This window comes from Manis pentadactyla, chromosome 2 (genome assembly GCF_030020395.1).
Source record: "Manis pentadactyla isolate mManPen7 chromosome 2, mManPen7.hap1, whole genome shotgun sequence".
In the NCBI taxonomy this organism is placed as follows: domain Eukaryota; kingdom Metazoa; phylum Chordata; class Mammalia; order Pholidota; family Manidae; genus Manis; species Manis pentadactyla.
In genome coordinates this window covers 22,478,206-22,502,001 of record NC_080020.1, presented here as the reverse complement: position 1 = coordinate 22,502,001, position 23,796 = coordinate 22,478,206, and the positions used below count along the sequence as shown (strand labels likewise).

The 23,796-nt window shown below is 38.2% G+C and overlaps 2 protein-coding genes across 7 annotated transcripts in view; one reads left to right on the top strand and one right to left on the bottom strand.

The window, feature by feature from the left end:
• ZNF300 (zinc finger protein 300) overlaps positions 1-23,796 on the bottom strand; it is a 131,639-nt gene that overhangs the window by 86,560 nt on the left and 21,283 nt on the right. For 4 of the 6 annotated variants that reach the window (XR_008993275.1, XR_008993276.1, XR_008993279.1 and 1 more), the window contains exons 4-7: positions 17,761-17,887; positions 17,392-17,518; positions 13,693-16,305; positions 9,465-9,641 (exon numbers count right to left, since the gene is read on the bottom strand). Coding sequence is in view for 1 of the 6 variants with exons in the window: in XM_057490645.1 (XP_057346628.1) it covers positions 14,751-16,305; positions 17,392-17,518; positions 17,761-17,887 (1,809 nt within the window). In the remaining 5 variants the exon portion in view is untranslated. Of the gene's footprint in view, positions 1-9,464; positions 9,642-13,466; positions 16,306-17,391; positions 17,519-17,760; positions 17,888-23,796 lie in introns of those variants that run through there. The other 2 variants (XR_008993277.1, XM_057490645.1) reach the window with 2 other exon arrangements.
• SMIM3 (small integral membrane protein 3) overlaps positions 1-23,796 on the top strand; it is a 126,142-nt gene that overhangs the window by 82,736 nt on the left and 19,610 nt on the right. The window lies entirely within an intron of this gene.

Below are 23,796 nucleotides of genomic sequence, written 5' to 3'. Positions count from 1 at the left end.
CAATTCGATTTCATTGCTGGTAATTGGTCTGTTTAGATTTTCTCTTTCTTCCTCAGTCAGTATTGGAAGGTTGTATTTTTTTGAAAGTTGTCCATTTCTTCTAGGCTATCCAGTTTGTTAGCATACAGATTTTCATAGTATTCTCTAATAATTCCTTGTATTTTTGTGGGGTCTGTCATGATTTTGTCTTTCTCACTTCTGATTTTTGTGTGTGTAGATTCTCTTTTTCTCTTAGTAAGTTTGGCTAGGGGTATATCTATTTTGTTAATTTTCTCAAAGAACCAATTCTTGGTTTCATTGATTTTTTCTATTGTTTTATTCTTCTCAACTTTATTTTTTCTCTGATCTTCATTATGTCCTTCCTTCTGCTGACTTTGGGCCTCAATTATTCTTTTTCCAGTTTCAATAATTGTGACTTTAGACTATTCATTTGGGATTGTTCTTCCTTCTTTAAATAGGCCTGGATTGCTATATACTTTCGTCTTAGAACTGCCTTCACCACATCCCACAGAAGTTGAGGCTTTGTGCTGTTGTAGTCATTTGTCTCCATATATTGCTTGATCTCTGTTTTAATTTGGTCATTGATCCATTGATTATTTAGGAGCATGTTGTTAAGCCTCTATGTGTTTGTGAGCCTTTTAGCTTTCTTTGTACAATTTATTTCTAGTTTTATACCTTTGTGATCTGAGAATTTGGTTGGTAGAATTTCAATCTTTTGGAATTTACTGAGGCCCTTTTGGTGGCCTAGTATGTGGTCTATTCTGGAAAATGTTCCATGTGAGATTGAGAAGAATGTGTATCCTGCTGCTTTTGGGTGTAGAGTTCTGTAGCTGTCTGTTAGGTCCATCTGTTCTGGTGTGTTGTTCAGTGCCTCTGTGTCTTTACTTATTTTCAGTCTGGTTGATTTGTCCTTTGGAGTGAGTGGTGTGTTGAAGTCTCCTAAAATGAATGCATTGCATTCTATTTCCTCCTTTAGTTCTGTTAGTATTTGTTTCACATATGTCGGTGCTCCTGTATTAGGTGCATATATAATGTTTATATCCTCTTGTTGGAGTGAGCCCTTTATCATTATGTAATGTCCTTCTTTATCTCTTGTTACTTACTTTGTTTTTTTTTTAATTTTATTTTGGTATCATTAATCTACAATTACATGAAGGATATTATGTTCACTACGCTCTCCACCTCACCAAGTCCCCCCCACATACCCGCTCACAGTCATTGTCCATCAACATATTAACATTCTGTAAAATCACTAGTTGTCTTCTCTGTGTTGCACAGCCCTCCCCGTGCCCCCACACACACTATACATGTTAATCATAATGCCCCCTTTCTTTTTTCCTGCCCTTATCCCTCCCTTCCCACCCATCCTCCCCAGTCCCTTTTCCTTTGGTAACTGTTAGTCCATTCTTGGGTTCTGTGCTTCTGCTGCTGTTTCATTCCTTCAGTTTTCTTTTCTTATACTCCACAGATGAGTGAAATCATTTGGTACTTGTCTTTCTCTGCCTGGCTTATTTCACTGAGCATAATACCCTCGAGCTCCATCCATGTTGTTGCAAATGGTAGGATATGTTTTTTTCTTATAGCTGAATAATATTCCATTGTGTATATGCACTACATCTTCTTTATCCACTCATCTACTCATGGACATTTAGGTTGCTTCCATATCTTGGCTATTGTAAATAGTGCAGCGATAAACAAAGGGGTGCATTGGTCTTTTTCAAACTGGAGTGCTGCATTCTTAGGGTAAAATCGTAGAAGTGGAATTCCTGGGTCAAATGGTATTTCTATTTTGAGCATTTTGAGGAACCTCCATACTGCTTTCCACAATGGTTGAACTAATTTACATTCCCACCAGCAGTGTAGAAGGGTTCCCCTTTCTCCACAACCTTGCCAACATTTGTTGTTATTTGTCTTTTGGATGGTAGCCACCCTTACTGGTGTGAGATGATATCTCATTGTGGTTTTAATTCGCATTTCTCTGATGACAAGCGATGTGGAGCATCTTTTCATGTGTCTGTTGGCCATCTGAATTTCTTCTTCAGAGAACTTCTATTCAGCTCCTCTGCCCATTTTTTAATTGGATTATTTGCTTTTTGTTTGTTGAGGTGTGTGAGCTCTTTATGTATTTTGGATGTCAACCCTTTGTCAGATCTGTCATTTATGAATATATTCTCCCATACTGTAGGATACCTTTTTGTTCTATTGATGGTGTCCTTTGCTGTACAGAAGCTTTTCAGCTTGATATAGTCCCATTTGTTCATTTTTGCTATTGTTTCCCTTGCCTGGGGAGATATGTTCAAGAAGAGGTCACTCATGTTTATGTCTAAGGGATTTTTGCCTATGTTTTTTTCTAAGAGTTTTATGGTTTCATGACTTACATTCAAGTCTTTGATCCATTTCAAATTTACTTTTGTGTACGGGGTTAGACAGTGATCCAGTTTCATTCTCTTACATGTAGCTGTCCAGTTTGGCCAGCACCATCTGTTGAAGAGACTGTCACTTCCCCATTGTATGTCCATGGCCCCTTTATCGAATATTAGTTGACCATATATGTTTGGGTTAATGTTTGGAGTCTCTGTTCTGTTCCATTGGTCTGTGCCTCTGTTCTTGTGCCAGTACCAAATTGTCTGGATTACTGTGGCTTTGTAGTAGAGCTTGAAGCTGGGGAGTGAGATCCCCCTCCCACTTTATTCTTCCTTCTCAGGATTGCTTTAGCTACTCGGGGTCTTTGGTGTTTCCATATGAATTTTTGAACTATTTGTTCCAGTTCATTTAAGAATGCTGTTGGTAATTTCATAGGGATTGCATTGCATCTGTATATTGCTTTTGGCAGGATGGCCATTTTGACAATATTAATTCTTCCTAGCCAAGAGCATGGAATGAGTTTCCATGTGCTCTTTAATTTCTATTAAGAGTGTCTTATAGTTTTCAGGGTATAGGTCTTTCAGTTCCTTGGTTAGGTTTATTTTTAGGTATTTTATTCTTTTTGATGCAATTGTGAATGTAATTGTTTTCCCGGTTTCTCTATTAGTTCATTGTTAGTGTATAGGAAAGCCTCAGATTTCTGTTTATTAATTTTGTATCCTGCAACTTTGCTGTTTTCTGATTCTAGTAGTTTTGGAGTGGAGTCTTTACGGTTTTTTGTGTACAATATCATGTCATCTGAAAATAGTGACAGTTTGATTTCTTCTTTACTGATCTGGATTCTTTGTATTTCTTTGTTTTGTCTAATTGCCGTGGCTAGGACCTCCAGTACTATGTTGAATAACAGTGGGGACAGTGGGCATCCCTGTCTTGTTCCTGATCTCAGAGGAAAAGCTTTCAGCTTCTCGCTGTTCAGTGTGATGTTAGCTGTGGGTTGATCTTATATGGCCTTTATTATGTTGAGGTACTTGCCCTCTGTACCCATTTTGTTGAGAGTTTTATCATGAATGGCTGTTGAATTTTGTCGAATGCTTTTTCAGCTTCTATGGAGATGATCATGTAGTTTTTGTCCTTCTTTTTGTTTATGTGGTGGGTGATGTTGATGGATTTTTGAATGTTGTACCATCCTTGCATCCCTGAGATGAATCCCACTTGGTGATGGTGTATGATCCTCTCGATGTATTTTTGAATTCAGTTTGCTAATATTTTGTTGAGTATTTTTGCATGTATGTTCATCAGGGATATTAGTCTGCAATTTTCTTTTTTTGGTGGGGTCGTTTCCTGGTTTTCCTATTAGGATGATGCTGGTTTCATAGAACGAGTTTCGGAGTATTCCGTCCTCTTCTGTTTTTTGGAAAACTTTAAGGATAATGGGTATTATGTCTTCTCCATATGTCTGATAACATTCCGAGGTAAATCCATCTGGCCCAGGGGTTTTGTTCTTTGGTAGTTTTTTTGATTACTGATTCAATTTCGTTGCTGGTAATTGTTCTGTTTAGATTTTCTGTTTCTTTCTGGGTCAGTCTTGGAAGGTTGTATTTTTCTAGGAAGTTGTCCATTTCTCCTAGGTTTTCCAGCTTGTTAGCATATAGGTTTTCATGGTATTCTCTAATAATTCTTTGTATTTCTGTGGGATCCGTCGTGATTTTTCCTTTCTCGTTTCTGATTCTGTTGATGTGTGTTGACTCTCTTTTTCTCTTAATAAGTCCAGCTAGAGGCTTACCTATTTTGTTTATTTTCTCAAAGAACCAGCTCTTGGTTTCATTGATTTTTTCTATTGTTTTATTCTTCTGTTTTATTTATTTCTTCTCTGATCTTTATTATGTCCCTCCATCTGCTGACCTTAGGTCTCATTTGCTCTTCTTTTTCCAATTTTGATAATTGTGACATTAGACTATTCATTTGGGATTGTTCTTCCTTCTTTAAATATGCCTGGATTGCTATATAGTTTCCTCTTAAGACTGTTTTTGCTGCGGCCCACAGAAGTTGGGGCTTTGTGTTCTTGTTGTCTTTTGTTTCCACATATTGCTGGATCTCCATTTTAATTTTGTCATTGATCCATTGATTATTTAGGAGTATGTTGTTAAGCCTCCATGTGTTTGTGAGTTTTTTTGCATTCTTTGTACAATTTATTTCTAGTTTTATACCTTTGTGGTCTGAAAAGTTGGTTGGTAGTATTTTAATCTTTTGGAATTTACTGAGGCTCTTTTGTGGCCTAGTATGTGGTCTATTCTGGAGAATGTTCCATGTGCACTTGAGAAGAATGTGTATCCTGTTGCTTTTGGATGTAGAGTTCTATAGATATCTACTAGATCCATCTGTTCTAGTAAGTTGTTCAGTGCCTCTGTGTCCTTACTTATATTCTGTCTGGTGGATCTGTCCTTTGGAGTGAGTGGTGTGTTAAAGTCTCCCACAATGAATGCACTGCATTTTATTTCCTCCTTTAATTCTGTTAGTATTTGTTTCACATATATTGGTGCTCCTGTATTGGTTGAATATATGTTTATAATGGTTATATCCTCTTGTTTGAGTGAGCCCTTTATCATTATGTAATGTCCTTCTTTATCTTTTGTTACTTTCTTTATTTTGAAGCCTATTTTGTGTGATACTAGTATTGCAACACCTGCTTTTTTCTCTCTATTGTTTGCATGAAATATCTTTTCCATCCCTTGACTTTTAATCTGTGCATGTCTTTGGGTTTGAGGTGAGTCTCTTGTAAGCAGCATATAGATGGATCTTGCTTTTTTATCCATTCTTTTACTCTGTGTCTTTTGATTGATGCATTCAGTCCATTTACATTTAGGGTGATTTTTGAAAGATATGTACTTATTGCCATTGCAGGCTTTAGATTCTTGGTTACCAAAGGTTAAGTTTAGCTTGTTTACTACCTTACGTTCTAACTTAACTCACTTATTGAGCTATTATAAACACAGCCTGATGATTATTTCTCTCCCTTCTTATTCCTCCTACTCCATTCTTCATATGTTGGGTGTTTTGTTCTGTGCTCTTTTTATGAGTGCTCCCATCTAGAGCAGTCCCTCTAAGATACCCTGTAGGGGTGGTTAGTGGGAGGCAAATTCCCTCAAGTTTTGCTTGTCTGGCAATTGTTTAATCCGTCCTTCATATTTAAATGATAATCGTGCTGGATACAGTGTGCTTGGTTCAAGGCCCTTCTGTTTCATTGCATTAAATATATCATGCCATTCTCTTCTGACCTGTAAGGTTTCTGTTGAGAAGTGTGATGATAGCCTGATGGGTTTTCCTTTGTAGGTGACCTTTTTTCTCTCTCTGGCTCCCTTTAATACTCTGTCCTTGTCCTTGATCTTTGCCATTTTAATTACTATGTGTCTTGGTGTTGTCGTCTTTTGGTCTTGTCTCTCGGGAGTTCTGTGTGCCTCCGTTGTCTGAGCAACTATTTCCTCCCCCAGTTTGGAGATGTTCTCAGCAATTATTTCTTCAAAGTCACTTTCTATCCCTTTTTCTCTCTCTTCTTCTTCTGGTACCTGTATAATATGGATGTTGTTCCTTTTGGATTGGTCACAGTTCTCTTAATATTGTTTCATTTCTGGAGATCCTTTTATCTCTCTCTGCATCAGCTTCTATGCGTTCCTGTTCTCTGGTTTCTATTCCATCAATGGCCTCTTGCATCTTATCCATTCTGCTTATAAATCCTTCCAAAGTTTGTTTCACTTCTGTAATCTCCCTGTGGACATCTGTAATCTCCCTCCGGACTTCATCCCTTAGCTCTTGCATATTTCTCTGCAATGTTTATTTGTCAGCATGTTTATGATTTTTATTTTGAATTGTTTTTCCAGGAGATTGGTTTGGTCTGTCTCTGCAGATCCTCTCTCAGGTGTTGTCTGAACTATTTTGGACTGGACTAAGTTTTTTTGCCTTTTTATGGTGATAGCAGTGGCTGTAGCAGGTTGCAGGCATGTCAGCTGGGAAAAGAAAGTCTTTCCTGCTTGCTGGATGCCTTGCCCTTTCCGCTCCCTGTGTTTGTTACCTGCACTCCTGGAGCAGCCACCGGGTTAGTTCCCTAAGCTGCTGTGGGCAGGGTCTCCATCAGAGCAGTGTGGAGCCCTGCGGGGAGTGGCAGGCACACCAGGTGCGCTCCACCATGACAGCAGCGCCCCTGCCAGGCAGCTGTGTGCCAGCAGTGGCCTTTGGGTCTGGCCCAGGTGGCTGTACGTTGGGCTGGGATTCTGGTTGGCTGCTGGGAGCGCTCCTGCTCCCTCTGTCTCTGCTGCAGGTGTGTGCGGGGCTCTCCCGCACAGGCCTCTACTGGGCTCCTCTGGCTCCACTGCTGCCGGTGCATGCGAGCCACATCCAGGCTGTTTGGTCGCTGCCGCTGTGGGCTCACAGAAGCCTGTCCTGGTCCCCTCTGTCACCGTTGGCGCACACAATCTGCTCCCGGTCCCTTCCGGTGCTGCTGCCCCCAGCCCGCGCTGCCAGTCTCCCACTACTGGGCCGTTGTGTCGGGGTCCATGCCACTTGGAGGAACAACTGGCAGGCTTAGTGCCATGAGGGGTTTCAGAGCTGCGCTGCCTCCCCATGGGTTTAGGGCGCCTAAGGTTCACCAGGATTCCCAGCTGCTGGCTAACTGTGCCAGGACAACTTCATCCAGCTATGGGATCCCTGTCTCTTTAAGACTTGCAGAAAGCACTCGCTTTTCTTTTGTCTCAGAGGTGCCAGTTGTGGGGACCTGCCCACAGGTTTTGCTTTTCCTTTTCTCTAATATCCAGCACCCCTTGCACCTTGTGTCTGCGCTCCAGGTATGGATTTCTAGAGCTGGTTGTTTAGCAGTCCTGGGCTTTCACTCCCTCCCTGTTCTGACTCCTTTCTTCCCGCTGGGTTCTGGGGTGGGGGAGCATTCAGATCCTACCTGGCCACAGCTTGTATCTTACCACCTTCGTGTGATGTTGAGTTCTCACAGATGTAGATGTATCCTGGCTGTTGTACTGCATCCACTGGTGTTTCTTTTAGGAATAGTTGTGTTTATTGTATTTTCATAAATATATATGTTTTGGGGAGGAGATTTCCTCTGAACTACTCACACCACCATCTTCCCGTGATCCTCCTTGGTATATATTTTGCATGCAGTTAAAAAGAATGCATATTCTGCCATTGTTGGGTATAATGTTTTACAAGTGCCAATTAGTTAAGTTGGTTGATAGTGATGTTCAAGTCTATCTACTATATCTTTGCTGATAGTTTATCTCCTTGTTCTGTTAATTAAGAGAGGGGATTGAAATTTCCAACTACCATTGTGAATTTGTCTATTTTTCTTGCAGCTTTATCATGTTTTGTTTCATGTATTTTGAAGCTCAGATATTAGGTCAATAAACTTTTAGGATTACAACCTCTTGATAGATTTACCCCTGTATCATTGTGAAATGGTCTTCTTTATTCCTCATAATTATTTTTTGTTCTGGAATACATCTTGTCTGATATTAATAAAGTTCTTTCAGCTTTCTTTTGACTTATGTTAGCCTGGCATATCTTTTCCCATCCTTTCACTTTATTGAAGTATTGTTGATATACAATCTTATGATGGTTTCACATACACAACACAGGGGTTTCAACGTTCAACCATATTATCAAATCCTCAGTCCCACCATTGTGGTCCCTATCAATGTGGTAAGATGTTATAGAGTCATTGTCTTCTCCATGCTATCTTGCCTTCCCCATAATCTACCTATATTGTGATTGCAAATTATAGTGTCCCTTAATCCCCTTCTCCCTCCCTTCCCAACTCCTCCCCTTTGGTAACCACTAGTCCCTTCTCAGTGTCTGTGACTCACAGTCTACTGCTGTTTTGTTCCTTCCATTTCACTTTGTTTTTATATTCCACAGATAAGTGAAATCATGTCTTTCTCTGACTGGCTTATTTCACTGAGCATAACACCCTCTAGATCCATCCATGTTTTTACAAATGGCAGGATTTTTCTTTTTATGGCTGAATAATATTCCATTGTATATATATATATATATATATATAGCACCTCTCCTTTATCCATTCATTTATTGATGGACACTTAGGTTGCTTCCATTATCTTGGCTATTGTAAATAGTGTGGCAATAAACATAGGGGTGCATATATCTTTTTGAATCAGGGATCTTATTTCCTTTGGGTAAATTCTTAGGAATGGAATTACTGGGTCAAATGGTATTTCTATTTTTAGTTTTCAGAAGAACCTCCATATTGCTTTCCACAGCAGTTGAACCAATTTACATTCCCGCCAACTGTGTAGGAGGGTTATCTGCATCCTTGCCAGCATTTGTTGTTTCTTATCTTTTGAATATTGGCCATCCTAACTGGTGTGAGGTGATATCTCATTGTGGTTTTAATTTGCATTTCCCTGATATTAGTGATGTGGAGCATCTTTTCATGTGCCTGTTGGCCATCCATATTTCTTCTTTGGAGAAGTGTCTGTTCAGATCCTCTGCCCATTTTTTAATTGGGTTATTTTTTTGAGGTGTTGAGGCATGTGAGTTCTTCATATATTTTGGATGTTGACCCCTTATCAGATAGTCATTTATGAATATATTGCCCATACGGTCCCACCCGTTTACTTTTAGTATAGTTGTATATTTACATTTAAAATGTGTTTCTTTTAGGCAGCATATAATTGGGCAGTGATTTTTTTTGTCCAACAATCTTTTCCTTTAATTGGTTTCCTCATTGTTTAGATCACTTATATTTAATGTGATAAATTATATTATTAGATTGTCTGTCATTTCAATTTTTTTTCTATTTGTCCAATCTATTTTTTTATTCCTTTTTCTGCTTTCTGATATATTAATTGAATATTTTTTGTGATTCCTTTTTATCCTCTTTTGGATTATTAGCTACAATTGTTTGTGTGTGTGTGTGTGTGTGTGTGTGGAATTTTTAGCATTTGTACTATATACCTTTGCTTATCTCAGCCTATCTACAAGTAATATACCACTTCATGTATAAGAGCCTTAGAATATATTCATGGTCATATTTTGCATTATATGACCATATGGCCCCTTCAATGATTGGCTTAGCCTACCTCTGGCAGGTATAACTGTGGATGGTGTGACCCTCTTCAGGCAGCCATATCTGGGAATTCTTCAAGGATTTCCTTATATAATGAATCCCAAAGCATTTTGAAGTATTAGATCAGGCTTCCTCTAGATCATCTCAACAAAATCCAGAACCAGTGTCTGCTGGTAATTTTTGGCACCGCCTGCAACAAAGCAAGAGTATTATTAATCAGGACATTTCACAAGGGATTATATTTCTAGATGATCCCATCTTAGAGGGCCAGAGCTTAGTGGGGGGGGGGTCCTCTGAATAAGTTTTAATACAATCCCCATTGTTCATACACTAATTCTCTCAGCTCATTTAAAAATCCAACCTGATTTCTATTTTTATATGTTTCTAAAAAGCTAACTTATTGCCAGGACCTAGTATAGGTCCTTTTTTGAACAACTGTTTTTTAATTGATTTAAATTTTTGAATTGATTAAACTAAGTGATTTTTAAATGTTTTTAAATTGAGAGTATTTTTCAATAAAGGTTGGCTAAATAGAAAGAGAACCTTTGTGCAGGCACCACATATCATGAACTAGTTCAAAGAACAGTTGAAGAGTGAGCAAAGCAGAGGGGGCAGCACGACATAGTGGTTAAGAGTGTGAGCTCTGGAATTAGAATACCTGGGTTTGAATTATGATTTCTGATGTATGACCACTAAGCTGCTCTTTGTGTTTTGCTTTTGTTTCTTGATACCTTGATTTTCTTTTAGGTATCAGGGAAAGGAACGAAAGAGAGTTATTTGTTTTGATGAAGGAAAATGTGTAACCTTCAAAGAACTTTCCGGCTTTAAAATATTACATCAGACTTTGTATAAAGTAGCTCTCCTGTTTAATCTGGTAAAAAAATTCTAAGGGGAGGATGGTGACATGCATGTATTGATATGGTAAAGAGATAGGCCATGATGTGTGAGCTGCCCGTTACTAACAAAGTTATGAAGCTCCTGACAGTATGATAGAGGTACAATCCTTTAGAAGACTGGAGCTTCTAGATGACCATCTTAAGGATTACTTGAGACCTCTCACAGCTCCAGATTTGTAAGACAAAGTGCTAGACAATAACTGAATGACTTCTTATATAATTCTGTGACCTTTCAATCTCAAGTCAGAAATATGATATTTCAGAATGTATCAAAATTTCTGTAATCCAGTTAAGGAATAAACCATTAGAATATAGAAGCCTCAATTCACATCACATTATGATGCACCACAGGAAGTCTTCATTAAGATAATTGACTGGCTGCCTCTGGGGCTACTGCAGATAAAGACTCAAACATCAAGTCCTTCATTGGAAGATGAAGGTGGAATTTCTAGCCATAACTACATGAATAGAAATGATGTTAACTTGGCTATAGCTGGTGGGTAAGCATTATGATACAGAGCTGGTAATGAGAAAACATAATTGATACCTAGAATATGAAATTAATAATCAACATGGGGGAGTATGTCAAGGATTCATCTGCAAAGATGACTCAAAAATAATTTTATAGGTAGAAAGAAGGGAAAGTTGAGCTTTCACAGAAAATCTATGATGTTACTACTGTACCTCCTTGAGTACTGTTTGCATTTTTAGCTTGTTAATGTAATTATTTTTAATTTGTTTGAATTTTTATAGCTATTGAAATGGAAAAATATTAAATGTAAGGTATCAACATAAGAATAGATTTTGTTAATCTTTTTTTCATTTATTATTATAGCAATAAAAGTGAAAACTTGAAATTTGTATAGGCATACTATAAAATAATTTTGCTGTTGCTGGGAACCATTATTTTTGGTGTAAAATGAAATATTAAAATATTGAGGATTTTATTAAAAATATGGATAAGTATAAACTAATAATTTAAAATAAGTTCTGATCCCTTGTCAAGTTCACTAAAGGTGTTCTAGACTCAATGATGCCCTGCTGATTTGAGTATCTGAAGCAGCCAGACTAGGATTTTCAAATTGACCACTAAGTGCTCTCTGGAGAAATGACTGACTCCAGGTCTGACAGAGGGAATATGCAGGATGAATCCATGGCATTGTAATCAGGTCATTTTCTTAACAATGTATTTTGAAGAGAAGTTATCATTACAATGAGCTCTAGTTTATCAGTTCTCAATTTGATGCTTTTTTATGTCTTACTGAAAAATCTTCACATGACAAACATAGGTATTGTCTGTTTCTGCTAGAACTTAATTTCTACTTTTTACATTTATGTCCATGATCTATTTCAAGTTGGCTTTTGTATATGAGCTACAGTTTTTTTGTGCGTGTGGGGGGGTGGGGCATATGGATTTCCAATTTTTCCGTTATTTGTTGAAAAAACTACCATTTGTCCATTGAGCTACCTTGTTAAAAATCTGTTGTCCATATATGTGTGGTTTGATTTGTACACTATCCTATTTCCCTCACCTGTTTGTGCTTACACCAATACCACAACCTTGATTATCCTACCTTTTAATAAGCTTTGAAATCAGGTTATGTGAGTCTTCTTGTTCTTTTCTCAAGTGTTTTATTTCCATATAAAATTTTGCATTTCCATATAAATTTTTGAATCAGCTTGTCAATTCCTACAAAGAAGTCTGTTACTGTTTTTTTTGTGGGTGATAGAATTGAATATACAAGTCAATTTGAGGAGAATTGATATCTTAAAAATACTGAATGTGCAAACAGTATATCTTTCCATTTATTTAAATATTTAGCAAAATCCACCTATTATGCCTAGTAAATTTTTTGGTAGCTGTTGAGATCGTCTATGTAGATCATGCTGTCCATAAATAGAGGAATTATATTTCTTCAATTCCAACTGTATGGTTCACTTCTCTCCCCTTTGTTTTCCCTACCACACTAGCTAAGATCACCAAGACAATATTCACTAGGAAGAGCAGAACAAACATCTTTGCCTTTTTCCCAGTCTTGAAGAAAGCATTTGGTCGTTCACCATTAAATATGATAATTGTAAATTTTCTATAGATGTCCTTTAACAATTTGAGGAAGGTGCCCTTTAGTCTGAGTTTGTTTTTATTCTAAATGGATGTGGAATTTTTGTCAAATAATTTTCCTGCATCTATTGAAATGATCATATGGTTATTCTTTTTAGGCTATTAATTTGATGAATTATACCAAGTGGTATTCGTGCATTGCACAAACCCTGCATTCTTGAATTAAAATCTACTTGGTTTTTATAAAGCAACTAAGCTTCTTTATTTCTAATACTTAAATATTTTTGTTTTATTTATACACAATTGAACCATCTTTAAATAATGTCCATTTTATTTTTACTTTCCAATCCTTATGCCCATTATTTCTTGCCTTTTTGCACTGGCTTGCTCTTCTAATAAAATGCTGGGGGGGAAATGAAGTGTGAAACCAGAAGGTGCTAAATCTGAATTGGGATTTTTATAGAAACCCATTATCACATCAACAAAGTTTCCTGGGGGCTCTGAGAGTGGAAGCACCGAATGGGTGGGGGGGCTCTAAGATAGGAAATATTTGTTTTATCTACATAAATTCTATCACTGTCCCTATACAGAAATTCTTCTTTGCTGAATTTCTGTGTTCCCAATATGATCCTTTGTCTTTATGCCTTCATGACAGCCAGTTGGCACATCTTCCACCAGGGACCCTCAGAGGACCTAATCCATGAGATCTATCCTTAGGCCTTCTTTCCCAGGTCTGAATGGTCAATTCTGATTCCAGTGTGCTCAGCTCACTGTTCCTAATGAGACCAGGAAATTGCCCACACAGGTTCCCACATTCCTGTGAGGAGTGCCCTCTCCTCTGAAGAGGTTCTCACATGGAGGGGCCCCATATTTTCACAAAAGACAGTTAGCCATGCAGGAACAGGATCAGGTGGGCAGGAAATGTGAAGGAAACCAGTGGGAACTATGTGAACATGGGTAAGCCATGTTTACCCATACAGACACCTCATCCTGCCAGGTATGCTCTCCTACAAGGGGGCTCATCTAAAGTAGCTTATAAAGGAATAGATGGGACCACTGGACGGCAGACAGGTATTTTCTTAGAGATATCAAGCTCTTAAATCTATGGCAGGCATGACTTCTTATTCCAAGGGTCCTCAGTTTCTGGGAAAACATTTGGGGCTGCAGGCCAAAAGTTAGAAAAGAATGGAAGAGACATTAGACAGGGTCTTTATGTGCAATCACCTCAGTTTATATAAATGTAAAAAATAATGAAAGTATAATAATATGTCACTTTAACATACCAAGAATCAAGGCAACCTGGGTCAGACAGTGAAATCAACCAGTCATAGGAATGGGATATCAAGTGTATATGGAGTGCAAAGCAAGTTCAGATGTAGCTTTTACACATCAGTCTTAACCCCCTATTTCAGGAGGATAGAAAAGATAAAAAGAACATTAACTAATATTAACTCATGTATTAACTAATGAGTTGTCTTCTTGCTGAAGACTTCCTCACCTAAAGCACATTTGTAAGATTTCTTGCCAGTGAGAACTTGTTAATATATAATGAAGACTGAGAAGTCACAGAAGAAAGAAAAAGAACTAACATTAACCCATATTCATTGTACTTTTTTTTTACCAATAAGAAAAATATTCAGAGAGTGGAAGCAATATTGCCCTAAGTCACACAATCTGTGAGTAGTTGAGCCAGAATTAAAACCCAAGACCATCTGATTCAGTACCAAACTCTTTCCACCATACCAAATTCTCAGTGAGGGACAATAAAGGGAGACCTGGTCAAGAAACATCAAATCTAAAGTCCAGGATCCTTCCAGAGGATCATTACTTTACAATCAATGTACATACTTGAGATGGGGAAACACATAAATGTCAACTTTATTGAATATGATCAACCTATCTTTCCATCTTTGTATCACAATTTTACATATATCTTTAGGAGTCATGTTAAGCCCCTTCTCATGTAGTTTCTAGGAACTTTTTTTAACTCAAGCTTTCTTCATATCATTTATAGTGAATTACTCTATGGACAAAATTATGCCAAGCTAATACTATCAATTTCACAATTGGTTATTGTTATGTGGCATGATAAATATGTAATTTGACAATATTTTATATACATAATTTGTCCTACTGGCCATTCAGTTCATAACTTTAAAAGCTTTATAGGTCATGTTGAAATGTCCATTTATTTTCCATCATCTTTACTTACAGTTAGGTATCACTGAACAGAAATGAATTTCCTGTAAAGTTTTACCTATGAAGATGTCTTCCACAAACTAATTAATATGGTTTCTAATATTTATTGAGGCTTGAGCTAATTTTGAAGGCTTTTCTGTGTTCAGTTCATTATGATTTTACCACTGTTATGAATTCTCTGGTGTACAGTGAGTTGTGACTTCTGAATGAAAGCTTTTCCACATATAGCACATTGATAGGGTCTTTCCCCAGTATGAATTCTCTGATGTAAAACAAGGTCTGACTTCTGGGAAAAGGCCTTTCCACATTCAGCACATATGTAAGGTTTTTCTCCTGTATGAATTCGCTGATGTCCTGGGAGGTGGGACTTCTGGGAGAAGGCTTTTCCACATTCAGTACATATATAAGGTTTTTCTCCTGTGTGAATTCTCTGATGTCCAATGAGATGTGATTTCTGACAGAAGGCTTTTCCACATTCACTGCATTTGTAGGGTTTCTCTCCAGTATGCGTTCTCTGATGTATGATGAGCTGTGACTTCCGGGAGAAGGTCTTCCCACATTCAGTACATTCATAAGGTTTCTCTCCAGTATGAATTAACTGATGTGTAATGAGTTCTGTCTTCCTACTGAAAGCTTCTTCACATTGAGTACATTTGTAAGGTTTCTCTCCAGTGTGAATTCTTTTATGTATAATGAGGTGGGACTTCTCACAGAAGGCTTTCCCACATTCAGTGCACTCATATGGCTTCTCTCCAGTATGAGCTCTGTGATGTATGATCAGCTGTGACTTCTGGGAGAAGGCCTTCCCACACTCTCTACATTCATAAGGTTTCTCCCCAGTGTGAATTCTCTGATGTATAATGAGGGGTGATTTCTGGGAGAAGGCTTTCCCACAGTCACTACATTCATATGGCTTTTCCCCAGTGTGAACTCTCTGATGTATAATAAGGGATGATTTTTGAGAGAAGGCTTTTCCACATTCAGAACATTCATAAGGTTTCTCTCCAGTATGAGTTCTCTGATGTACGATAAGATGAAACTTCTCACTGAAGGCTTTCCCACATGCACCGCAATCATATGGTTTCTTTCCAGTATGAATTCTTTGATGCACAATAAGCTGTGACTTCTTAGCAAAGGCTTTTCCACATGTAATACACACACAGGTTTTCTCTTTAGTTTCAACATTCTGATATTGAATAAGGGATTTTTTATTGCTAAAAATGTTTCCACACTGATCATCATCACAGGGTATTACTCCATCATGATTTTTCTCAAGATCATAATTGGATGCACCATGGCTAGAAGATTTTCCATACCCCAAACTCTCATCAGGGTTTTTTCTTGAACTGCTTTTATTGTGACTAAGTAGTTCAGTATTACATTTCAAGTTCTTTTTAAATGTATCACAATTCTGGGGTCTTTGTCTTGAAGTATCTGGCTCTATGCACTCTTGAAATATTTTTCCCAATGCATTATACTTATGGCCTGACTCCATAGTCACTGTTCTGTTGTTGATGACTGTTACCTGCCTGAAAAGTTTGTCTTGGTTTTCCTGACATCTCTGCAGCTGGCCATCATCTTGACAGACTTTTAAAATGGAGTACAATGAACCATCCTTTGTTACTCCTTTCAGTATCTTATTATGGAAGGAAACAGACCCCAAAATACATGATTGGGGGTTGTCAAGGTTACTTTTCCTGTCTAAAAGAAAGAAAGATAAAAGTCATAAAGAACAATTAACAGAATGTGGAAAAATGGAAATGACTGACCCAAAATAGTTGAGGAACTCAGAATACAGCAATGGAGATAGGCTGTCTTTTAAGAGAGTGCAGCATACAGCATGATCAGATGAATGGATAGACAAAGATGTTAAAGAGAAATATGGAAAAACTAGACCTGAAGGAGATAGAAAAGTGTTTGCATTATTATTACTAAAATCTTCGACTACTCTTCTATAATCTTCCCATTTCCCATTCTGAATAGAAACCCTTTTCACCTTTTGAATTCATTTATTTTACAAGTCACTTGCTATACATACTTTACTATTATCCTGCCACCACTATCCAAAGAAATGAGGTTTCTTCTGTACTCAAAATAACTCTCTTCAGTCCACTTTCCTAACAAACAACAGAAAAATCCAAGATCTTGCTATGGATTCAGTATCAGATTCACACCAAGAATCCAAGCTTGAATTCTGCTACTTTTTATAAATGCCTTCAATATGTATTAAGTAAAATTAGCAAAGTTCTTCCAGAAAAGCATATTTCCCTAACTTTAAGGTTTTATTCATGTAGTCTCTAACCCCCACCACCCTCTTTACCTTCATTCTCTTCTTCAGCATCAACACTGTATCTTTCAAAGCAGCTACAGCTGCATGCTCTGAAAAATGCCTTCTCAAATTCTGTTGCATCTCTTGAGATTAGTTTTCTCTGGACTTTGAAAAACAGTAACTGAATTTGACATTTAATTGTGTACAGCCATCTGAAGTCTTACCTTTTAGAGTACAACCTATGTTCATGGAAGGAATTTGCTTTCTATTGCCTATTAAGCCTTTCCATAAAAGGGAGTTAAAAAACATATATATGATATATATTCATACATAGAGACATTCAATTAAAAAGTAGCTTGCCCCTATAAAGGTTCACAATTATTTAACTGATAAATTATTTGTTGAATGTCTTCCAAATTCTCAGTACAGGAACAAAGAAGAAGAGATTTCAATAAGGATAGAAACATAAGCCTCAGGAACCAATCAATGAAAAATAAATAAATGGATATTTCACTTCCCTTGTCTCCCATCTGCCTGATTTTCATCTGGATAGACCCAATTTGATATGTCTCTCTTTATGACCCATGGATCTTCTCCTTTTTCCAACTTAGATATGACATCTGGTTTGGAAACTGGATACCCTATTAAATGGAAATCACAGAGAGAAATTGAGATTGACTACACTGAAGGAGAAAGAGAAGATACAGTTTCAGGTCTATAATGAAGCAGTCCAGTTGGCCCTCAACAAATAATGATCTCCATTTGGAAAGGTATCAAGATCACAAAAGTCATTTTCTATGCCAGGAACTACCTAACTACAGCAACCAATAAGGAAAAGCACTTGGTTGGATAAAACTGAGTTATGTAGAGAAGCCATCCTTACCCATTGAGACCAGGTGGTTGAAGTTCTCCAGCATCACATCCTTGTACAGGGTCCTCTGAGCCAGGTCCAGTTGCTGCCACTCCTCCTGGGTGAAATCCACAGCCACATCCTTGAATGATACTAACCCCTGTAACAGTAATTTCCTGTTCAATCTTAAGTGGTCATCACTCTCATCATTTCTACTATAGTATGCAAAATTATAGTTCCACCCACTATTTGAGAGAAATGATGTAAAATCTTGCCTTTAGCAAGAATAGCCTGACAGAGCAGGAAAACAGAAGAGGTAAATCATAAAATGCCTACCTAATACAAATGTTAATTTAATAAATGATCAGGGCAACATTCAAATAACTGGAAAGATGGATTATTCAATGAATAGTTTTGAAACAACTGGACAGTCAAAAGGAAAAGAACAGTGTTAATTCATATTTTAAAGGTTGAACTGTATCCCCTTAAAATTCATATGAAGTCCTAATCCTTAGTACCTCAGTCTGTGACCTTATTTGGGAACCGAGTCATTGCAGATATAATAAGTTATATGAAGTTAATAGGGTGGGTCCTAATCCAATATGACTGATGTCCATAACAAAAGAAATTTGAACTGAGAGACAGACACACATAGAGGGAAGATGATATGAAGAGACATGGGGCAAAGATGTCCACCTTATAAGCCAAGAAGATAGAGCCTTCCCTGACAGCCCTCAGAAGCAATCAACCCTGCTGGAGTTTTTACTTCTAGCCTCTAGAACTGAGACAACAAATTTCTGTTGTTTAATCCACCCCCTTGTGGTATTTTATTACAATAGCCTTAGCAAACTGATACACTGTATTTTAAATCTCAGAAAATAGAAAACCACATTCTGGATGGAGCAAAAATTTAAACCAAGAAAATACCCATGACTATTAACAAAACAAAACATGGGAGGATTTTTATTAATTGTAAGGCAGAGAAAGCCTTTTTAAGTAAATCATTAAAAGAGAAAACACAGGGGATTCAAGATGGCGATATGAGAGGTGAGATAGAGAACTACCCCCAAAACCACATACAGTAAGAAAATATACTTAATACAACTAACCCTAACACAGCAAAAGAAAAAAAGGCTGCACCACACTGCATACAGACCTCAAGAACATAGCACACCTCATGAAGCAGGGTAACATACGAAAGCCTTGATCTGGTGGGACTGAAGCCCTTCCCTCACCCCAGCTCACTGGCAGGAGGAAGAGAAACAGAGTGGGGAGGGGGGTGGAAGCCTGGAACTGCTGAACTTCCAGCCCTGGAGGTCTGCTTTGGAGCGCAAACCTGCATTCTGTGGTGCTCTGGAGCTTGGTGGGGTTGGGGAGCTGGGACGGGCAGAGTGTTTGAGAGACTGAGATAAAGGAAAGGCAGGCAGTCTGAGAGGCTTCCTAGCACCGAGAGGGCTGCTGAAGGGGCGGGACTTGCACGGAGCTTGCTGTGCAGGAGAAGGGATAGGTGGACAAGGTTGTCTGGGCACGTCTGCCCAGCAGGCTGGGAACTTTGAGGAGCTTCAGGAGCTCCATCCCCCTGGCTGCCTACTCAGCTCCAAGGCCCCCAACTGTGATGTGTAGCCTGCTGCACCTTCCTCTTGGCCAGCCAGCACCGGCTTGCAAACCTGCACTCACTGTACTGGCGTCAGGCCAGCCAGAGGGAGGCCCCACCTACAACAGCTAGAGATGCAAAGCACAGAGGCTTACACCTGTGTGCTCGGCCCACTGGCTCTGACACTGGAGACAGGCACTGCAGCCGGGACTCAGGAAACAGCTCTTTCCTCCCCCAAGGCAGCAGCGCTGCTCCCCTATGACCCCCAACTTCAGTCTAGGGGCTTAGCAGCTCCAGAGATTGGAGCTTCTGGGCACTAGAGGGAGCCACATAGAAATATGAAACGTCAAAGAAATCTGGTCCAGACCAAAATCTCACAAACCTGAGAAAAAGGGCCAAATGAAACTGAACTCACCAACCTTCCTGAAAGAGAGTTCAAATTAAAATGACAAACATGCACATGGAGGTACAAAAAAATATTCAAGAACTCAGGAATGAATTTAAGATGGTGATTCAATCAAAAAGAAATTCCATATCTGAAATGAAACATATAATGGAGGGATTTAAAATCAGATTAGATGTAGAAGAAGAGAGGGTAAATGGAATAGAAATTAGAGAAGAGGAATACAAAGAAGCTGAGGCACAGAGAGAAAAGAGGATCTCTAAGAATGAAAGAATATTGAGAGAACTGTGTGACCAATCCAAACGGAACAATATTCACATTACAGGGGTACCAGAAGAAGAAGAGAGAGAAAGGGACAGAAAGTGTGATTGAGGAGGTAATTCCTGAAAATGTCCCCAATCTGGGGAAAGAGATAGTCTCTCAAGCCATGGAGGTGCACAGATTTCCCAACACAAGGGACTCAAGGAAGACATATAATAATTAAAATGGCAAAGATCAAGGATAAAGACAGACTTTTAAAAGCAGCTAAAGAGAGAAAAAAGATCACACACAAAGGAAAACCTATCAGGCTATCATCAGATTTATCAACAGAAACATTACAGGCCAGAAGGGAGTGGCATGATATATTTAATGCAATGAAGCAGAAGGGCCTTGAACCAAGAATACTCTACCTGGTAAGGTTATCATTTAAATTTGAAGGAGGGATTAAATAATTTTCAGATAAGCAAACACTGAGAGATTTACCTCCCACAAACCACCTCTACAGTGCATTTTGAAGGGACTGCTATAGATGGAAGTATTCCTAAGGCTAAACAGATTTCAAGTGAGGGATAGACAAAAGAGTACAGAATATGATCCCTAATATATAAAGAATGGAAGGAGAAGAAAAAGGAGGAAAAAGAAAAAAGAACCTTTAGGCTGTGTTTGTAATAGCATACGAAGAGAGTTAAATTAGACTGTTAGATAGTAAGGGAATTAACCTTGAACCTTTGGTAACCACGAATCTAAAGCCAGCAATGGCAATAAGTACATACCTATAATCACCCTAAATGTAAATGGTCTGAATGCACCAATCAAAACACATAGTGTCACTGAATAGATAAAAAAGCAGGACTCATCCACATGCTGCCTATAAGAGACTCACTTCAAACCCAAAGACATACAGAGACTGAAAGTAAAGAGATGGAAAAAGATATTTCATGCAACAAATAGGAAGAAAAAAGCAGGAGTTGCAGTATTGTATCAGACAAAATAGACTTCAAAACAAAGAAAGTAACAAAAGACAAAGGAAGACATTACATAATGACAAAGGGGTCAGTGTAACAAGAGGATATAACTATTATAAATATCTATGCACACAACACAGGATCACCTACCCATGTGAAACAAATACTAACACAATTAAAGGGAGAAATAGAACGCAATGCATTCATTTTAAGAGACTTCAACACACCACCCACTCCAAAGGACAGATCAACCAGACAGAAAATAAGAGTCAGAGGCACTGAAAAATGTATTAGAACAGACGGACCTAACAGACATCTACAGAACACTCCATCCAAAAGCAACAGGATACATATTCTTCTCAAGGGCACATGGAACATTTTCAAGAATAGACCACATACTAGGCCACAAAAAGAGCCTCAGTAAATTCAAAACGATTGAAATTGTACCAACCAGCTTCTCAGATCACAAAGATATGAAACCATAAATAAATTACACAAAGAAAAGGAAAAGCTCACAAACACATGGAGGCTTAATAACATGCTCCTAAACAATCAATGGATCAATGACCAAATAAAAACAGAGATCAAGAAATATATGGAGACAAATGACAACAATAATTCAACACCACAAAATCTATGGGAGGCAGCAAAGGCCGTAATACGAGGGATATATATAGCAATACAGGTCTATCTCAGGAAAGAAGAACAATCCCAAATGAACAGTCTAAATGCACAATAAATGAAACTAGAAAAAGAAGACCAAATGAGGCCCAAAGCCAGTAGGAGTGACATAATAAAGATTAAAGCAGAAATAAATATAATTGAGAAGAATAAAACAACAAAAAGAATCAATGACAGCAGGAGCTGGTTCTTTGAGAAAATAAACAAAATAGACAAACCCCTTGCCAGACTTATCAAGAAAAAAACAGATTCTACACAATAACTGAATCAGAAATGAGAAAGGAAAAATCACTACAGACACCACACAAATAGAAAGAATTATGAGAATACTAGGAAACATTATATGGTAACAAACTGGATAAAGGAATACTGCCAAACTCATCTTACAAGGCCAGCATCTCTCTTAATACCAAAACCAGGCAAAGAAACCACAAAAAAAGAAAATTTTAGACCAATATCCCTGATGAACTTACATGCAAAAATACTCAACAAAATATTAGTAAACTGAATGCAAAAATACATCAAGAGGATCATCCATCATGATCAAGTAGGATTTATTCCGGGGATGCAAAGATGGTACAACATTCGAAAATCCATCATCATCCACCACATCAAGAAAAAGTAGAACAAAAACCACATGATCATCCCCATAAATGCTGAAAAAGCACTTGACAAAATTCAACATCCAATCATGATAAAAACTCTCAACAGAATGGGTATAGAGGGCAAGTACCTCAACATAATAAAGGCCATATATGACAAACCCACACCCAACATTATACTTAACAGCAAGAAGCTCAAAGCTTTTCCTTTAAGATTGGGCACAAGACAAGAATGCCCACTCTCCCCACTTTTATTCAACATAGTACTGGAGGTCCTAGCCACGACAACCAGAAAACACAAAGAAATGAAAGGCATACAGATGGGTAAGGAAGGAGTCAAACTGTCCTTGTTTACAGATGACATATTATACATAAAAACCCCTAAAGAATCCACTCCAAAACTACTAGATCTACTATCTGAATTCACCAAAGTTGCAGGATACAAAATTAATACGCAGAAATCTGTTGCATTCCTATACACTGAGGATGAACTAGCAGAAAGAGAAATCAGGAAAACAATTCCATTCACAATTACATCAAAAAGAATAAAATACCTAGGAATAAACCTAACCAAGGAAGTGAAAGACCTATACTCTGAAAACTACAAGAGACTCATGAGAGAAATTATAGAAGATACCAATAAATGGAAACACATCCCGTGCTCATGGATAGGAAGAACTAATATTGTCAAAATCCTGCCTAAAGCAATCTACAGATTCAATGCAATTCCTATCAAAATGCCAACAGCATTCTTCAACAAACTAGAGAAAATTGTTCTCAAATTCATATGGAACCACAAAAGACCCTGAATAGCCAAAGCAATCCTGAGAAGGAAGAATAAAGTGGGGGGAATTACGCTCCCTGACTTCAAGCTCTACTGAAAAGCCAAAGTAATCAAGAACAATTCGGTACTAGCACAAGAAAAGACCCATAGACCAATGGAACAGACTAGAGAGCCCATATATAAACTCGAGCATATATGGTCAATTAATATATGATAAAGAAACCATGGATAAACAATGGCCTTGGCAAGTACTCCCATGACTAACCAGTCACTCTGTCCCTGGTAAACATCCTGCTGCCCACAGATATGCAAATAGGCTATCTATGTACACAATGGGTGATATCAAGAGCAGGTGAGCATCCTGGTTAGAAATTTCCATTTTCTCTACCATAGTGAAATAGACCAATTATAATAGCAATACCAAAAACAGACCTAAGAAATGTACAGGAAGCGTTCATTTAAAACAAATTATTGATGTGGCATTAAAATAAAGGGAGTGGAGCCAAGATGGTGGCATGAGTAGAGCAGTGGAAATCTCCTCCCAAAACCATATATATTTTTGAAAATACAGCAAATACAACTATCCCTAAAAGAGAGACCAGAAGATATGGGAAATAGCCAGACTACATCCACACCTGCAAGAACCCAACACCTCGTGAAGGGGTAAGATACAAGCCGCAGCCCGGCAGGACCTGAGTGCCCCTCACCCCAGCTCCCGGGGGGAGAAGAGGAGTTGGAGCAGGGAGGGAGACGGAGCCCAGGACTGCTAAACACCCAGC